This window comes from Microtus ochrogaster, chromosome X (assembly GCF_000317375.1).
Source record: "Microtus ochrogaster isolate Prairie Vole_2 chromosome X, MicOch1.0, whole genome shotgun sequence".
In the NCBI taxonomy this organism is placed as follows: Eukaryota; Metazoa; Chordata; class Mammalia; order Rodentia; family Cricetidae; genus Microtus; species Microtus ochrogaster.
This window is the reverse complement of record NC_022026.1, coordinates 28,352,989-28,358,226: the sequence shown is the minus strand read 5'-3', so window position 1 is coordinate 28,358,226 and position 5,238 is coordinate 28,352,989. Positions and strand designations below refer to the sequence as shown.

The following is a 5,238-nucleotide window of genomic DNA, read 5'->3' as shown; positions in this document are numbered from 1 at the left end:
TTATTTACAAAGCAATAATGCCAAAAAAGCCTTGCCTTTTTCGTTTAGCCTTTATCAGATCCCTTGGTTCTGATAAGTCACTTGTGAAGGGATGGCTGAGCAATTAGGCTTGCAGCAACTTTCTCTTTAGCTGTGGGGCTTGAGATGATACTCCAGGCTTTACATTCTGGGCAAGAGCTCTCCAACTAGCCTCATGGCCATTTCTGATTCTATTTGATTTTAGACTTGAATTAAGCATCATTTTGCTCACAGCTGAATTCAAGATCAGACAAAAATTAATTCCCAGGTAATATGTATGACATATCTAAAATTTAGGAGTTTTACAAGGGATGAAAAATGTTTCAAAGTTTTTTCTTTTTTTTTTTTTTAGTTTTAAGTGTATCAATTTTTTTTGATCTTGCATTTTTTTTATTGAGAAAAGGAAAAAAAAACAAGTTTCCACCTCCTCCCAGCCTCCCATTTCTCTCCCCGTCCTCCCACCCTTCCCCCCCTCCTCCCACCCTCAAAGTTTTTTCATAGGCTGAGGGGAGAGTCTGGACAAGACCCTGGTTTAATATCCAGCAATTTTCCTCCATGTAAGAAGTTTTAGATCAGATCCAAGATGGCGGCCAGCAGGAGACTGATGAAGAAGCTTGAAGAGATCAGCAAATGTGGAATGAAAAAGTCCCATAACATCCAGCTTGATCAAGCTAATTTATTGACTTGGCAAGGGCTTATTTTTTCTGACAACCCTCCATATGATAATGGGGCCTTCAGAATTGAAATCAGCTTTTCAGCAGAGTATCCATTCAAACCACCCAAGATCACATTTAAAACCAAGATCTACCACCCTAACATTGATGAGAAGGGACAGGTCTGTCTGCTGGTAATTAGCGCTGAAAACTGGAAGCCAGCCACCAAAACCAACCAAGTAATCCAGTCCCTCATAGCACTGGTGAAGGACCCCCAGCCTGAGCACCCACTCAACAGGCAGACCCCATGCTCTGAACCCGTGGTCAGGCTTTCTTGGTAGAGAACCCTGCAATACCAGGTTTGTGGTGACGTTGGAGGGAGGCTCTGCCAGCAGAGAATGCCTTGAACTTGTGTGATAAATTTCTCTCCAGTCAACAGCCCTCCCTGCAGCTGTGGGAGATGACCTGCTGGTTATCCCAGGTCATGGCAAAAGCCAGAATATTCTTTTGACCCTGAATACTCTAAAGACCGTAAAAAATTCTGTAAGAATGCTGAAGAGTTTACAAAGAAATAGGGGAAAAACGACCTGTGGACTAAAATCTGCCATCAGTGATTGATTCCAGCAAGTTTCAGCAGAGCCCCTGAGCAATGCATTCAGATGCCCTGCAAAGCAGGACTCTGTGGAAAATTGATGCGTGCCACCGCCTGGCGTCCGCTTGTGGCAGTTACTAACTTTCTATAGTTTCTTAATCAAAAGTGGTCTAGGTAACCTGAGAAGAAGGATTAAAACATTCAGATGCTCTAGTTCTGCTTGCTTTGTTTTAAAAATCACTGCTTTAGTCTACTTCGAAAGAATGCCATTTCTTTTCCTGCCCAGACTCAAAGGTACAGTTAGCCCAGAAGGTTTAAAAAAAAAAAGCTGTGATTCCCTCTCCCCATTGCCTTCTTCTATTTCAATTCCACTTCCACAGACTAAGGCCCCAGATCCCCATAGAAGCAGTAGCTCTTTTGTGCCACACTGCCTGTAGGTGATAGCTCAAGTCCCCTAATGCCACCTTAGTAATGTACTTACAAAAGATTATAAAACAATATCAACGCCCCCCCAAGAATGTCTGTGCAGAGGGAAGAAGCTGCTTTTACGTAAAATCTTAGCAAAGTGTTTCCACAAGTGACAGACTCAATGGGCAGACCCCATGCTCTTAACCCGTGGTCAGGCTTTCTTGGTAGAGAACCCTGCAATGCCAGGTTTGTGGTGACGTTGGAGGGAGGGTCTGCCAGCAGAGAATGCCTTGAACTTGTGTGATAAATTTCTCTTCAGTCAGCAGCCCTCCCTGCAGCTGTGGGAGATGACCTGCTGGTTATCCCAGGTCATGGCAAAAGCCAGAATATTCTTTTGAAATCTCAAGCTTCTCCACCACCAAGCTCTGCGGAGATGTGCCAAGGAGCCCCCACCCCTAAACACAGTAGGTCACCACTGTCGTTCTCCGCATGGTTTGCATCTTGTGGGATCAGCATTGGTGGCTTCTGCTTTGTAACCAGCTGCCCCTTCCTCAGAGCAGCTGCAGGTGCAGCCCAGGAACAGGACGGCCTTTCCCTTCCTCTGGTTCAGCCTTTCCAGGGTCAAGGTCCACTTGAAGTTCACTCAGTAATATCCTTTTAATGTGTTTTCTATTGTTTCCACTGCCTTTTTTTTGTGGAAATAAAATTTGACCTTAGAACTTATCAAATGAGCTTTGTCAAGATTTGAATGTTAATGTCTTTTCAAGGCAAGTGGGACTGTCCTTGAAGCAGTAGTGACGCCCTGAGGAAGCTGTTGGCCTGACTGCCTACGTTCACCAACTCTTTCTACTAGGGGTCTAGAGCCTGTGGAGAAGATTGCCTCAAGAAGTCTTGCTTTCTGCTTTAATCTTAGTTCTTTAACTTCAGGGCTACCTAGGGCTCATAGGCTTGGAAGACAGTTCTGGGTTTTGCCTATAAACAAGGGAAACAGGTCCTCTCAGGCAGTGTAACACTATTTAAGTTTTACAAGTGTTTGGTTCCTGTGGTGCATAAATGAACTATGCTTTTAGTTCTAGGTGTGCATGGGGCAGGTTTCTGGAGACGTCCATGTGCCCAGGATGGTCAGAGTACTGGGCCTGCATTTCTACTTCTGTCTCTTCACTGGCAGAAAAGTGACAATGGATCTTATTTCATTCATATTCAAATTTGTAATAAAATGCCAAATTCTGTCAGAAGTTGTCCAAACAAGCCACCATTTGTTCTTATTGCTTTTCTGAATCTAGAGATAGTCCAACTGTCTCATTGCTTAGCTCTAGCTGCCTGTTGCCCCTTACTGCTCTCTGCTCACTATGGGAGGGTTCTCCTATGCCAGCAGCCCCTCTCAGGGACTCTCAGCCCCAGGACTGACAACCATGGCCTATCCTGGAAGCAGAGGCCTGCCTGGCTTAGAGTCAGTGGTGTCCCTCTGGGTTTGCATGCCTTGCTCTTTCCAGCCCTGCTGTGGAGCAGGCTTTGAGCAAGCTGGCAGGCAGCTCTGGCTGCTCAAAACTCAAGAGCTGGATCCTCTAGAGAAGGGGAGATCTGTGGAGCAGCCAGCTACCCACCCATCCCTGACACAAGTTGGCTCAGGAATTCACATCCCCCTGGTTCCTTGAAGTGCCCCGGGTCTTGTCCTGCTCTTTCCATGATGGCAGAGAATAGACTTTCTAAGATGCTGTCACCCCATTCTGTCCTTAATAAAAATGTTCTCAGACACACACACACACACACGAAGTTTTAATAATATATATGTGTATATATGTATATATATATATATATCTTATACAAATAATTTCCATTTCCCCATTCGATACCTACTGTAGCCAAAGACAGAAGCAAACAATAAACACAGTTCTAAATATATTATGATGGTATTCTATAAAATGTCTTAATTTTAATAAAAGAAACATTTTAAGCAATAAAAACCTTTAGAAGAGGTCACTTGGTAAAGTACTTGCAACCTCAGTTTGATTCCAAGACACCCCTCCCCCTATTTTTTTTTTTTTTATTTTGTTTTTCTGGGACAAGGTTTCTTTGTGTAGCTCTGACTGTCTTTGAATGTGCTCCTAAACCAGGCTGGTCTCAAACTCAAAGATTCACCTGCCACTGTGTCCTGCATACTGGGATTAAAGACTTGTGCCACCACCACCCAGCTTCCAGAATCACCCTTTAAAACAAAACAAAACAAAACAAAACAAAACAAAAAAAAACAAAACAAAACAAAACAAAACAAAAAACCCTCCAGAGAAAGTCAGGCATGGTGGTGCACACCTTTAACCTCAGCACTCTGAGCAGAGACAGATGGCTCTTTGTACCTTCAAGGCCAACCTGCTTTACATTGTGAGTTCCTGGCCATATGAAGCTACATAGTAAGACCCTGTTTCAAAATGTGTGTGCGCTCTCTCACACACACACCAAAAAAGAAAAATCTAGGCTTAGAGTACATTCTTGTAAGCTCAGCTCTTGATAAGAGAAATAAGTGGTTCCCTGGGATTCACTAGCCAGCAAGCTAACCTCATCTGCTTGTTAAGTTCCAGGCCAGTAAGAGACCAAAGCAGTAGGATGCAGATTGTAAATGATTACCCAAAATCTGTACATAAGAGTTTCCTAGCTTATGTGGTTCAGGCAATCAAATGCTAACAAAGCATCTGTAGTAATAGGAGCTGCGGGGCTGCGTCCCCAGCACCCTGCTGCCCACAATGCTAGCTTTATCCGAAATAATTATACAGACACTGTATTCTTTTAAATACTGCTTGGCCCATTCTCTTCTAGGCTAATTCTCACATATTAATTTAGCCCATTTCTAATCATCTGTGTGTAGCACCCCAAGGTGCGCTTACCGGGAAGATTTTAGCCTACGTCCATCCTGGGTCGGAGCTTCATCGCGTGTGCCTCAGAGAGCAGAGCTCTCGCCTCTGCCGCAAGAGTGGAGCATCGTGTCTCTCTGAGGTGTCTGCCCCTGAGAGGAGAGCTGTCGAGTCTCTGAGCTCACTTCCTCTTCCGCCCAGCATTCTGCTCCTCCCACCTACGTTCTAACCTATCAGGTCAAGCAGCTTTTTTATTAAATCAACCAATGACCTTCCTCCATCAAGCATCAGTAGTGTAAAAGATTTGAATGTGGCATATACCTTGTGTATCACAACACTGAGTTTTAGATAGGTTAACAATGGTAATGGACTTATTGGTTATAGGTCCAGTATCACCAGTTCACGGGAGGTTAATGATATCCTCTGTGGTTGCCATTAACAAGTGATCAAAGTGTTATTCAAGCCACACAGTACTCTGTCTGATTTGTCTATTCTCTGAAAGAAGTCAATCTAATTGTCCATTTTGCACAGCATCCAAGTGTATAGTTAAAGTAGATTAAACATTCTTAGAAAGTAAAAACTGAGCAGTTAGTTGGGCTGAAACTGCTGTACCTTAACAAGATGTCTTTCATGCTCTGCTAATGTGTCTGCTTGCTGTGCTTGGGGAATAGTTAAAACTGTAATTGCCAGGGGAGCAACAATATCAAACTGAAGGAACCTT

The 5,238-nt window shown here is 43.7% G+C and overlaps 1 protein-coding gene across 2 annotated transcripts; it reads left to right on the top strand.

Moving 5' to 3' along the window:
- The first annotated feature begins 601 nt into the window (after positions 1-601).
- LOC101982985 (ubiquitin-conjugating enzyme E2 L3-like) lies at positions 602-1,246 on the top strand. 2 transcript variants are annotated; one of them, XM_013350526.1, is made up of 3 exons: positions 602-628; positions 725-969; positions 1,174-1,246. In XM_013350526.1, exons 1-3 carry the CDS (start codon positions 602-604, stop codon positions 1,244-1,246), a joined length of 345 nt encoding a protein of 114 aa, XP_013205980.1. The 2 variants fall into 2 exon arrangements, with proteins under 2 accessions (XP_013205980.1, XP_013205979.1); XM_013350525.1 differs by having other exon boundaries at positions 602-969.
- The last annotated feature ends 3,992 nt before the right edge of the window (positions 1,247-5,238 follow it).

Coding starts and splice junctions, on each gene's coding strand:
- LOC101982985 (XM_013350525.1), top strand. CDS start 602: ATGGCGGCCAGCAGGAGACTGATGAAGAAGCTTGAAGAGATCAGCAAA. Junction 970..1,173: donor CCTGAGCACCCACTCAACAG/GCAGACCCCATG, acceptor AAAGCCAGAATA/TTCTTTTGACCCTGAATACT.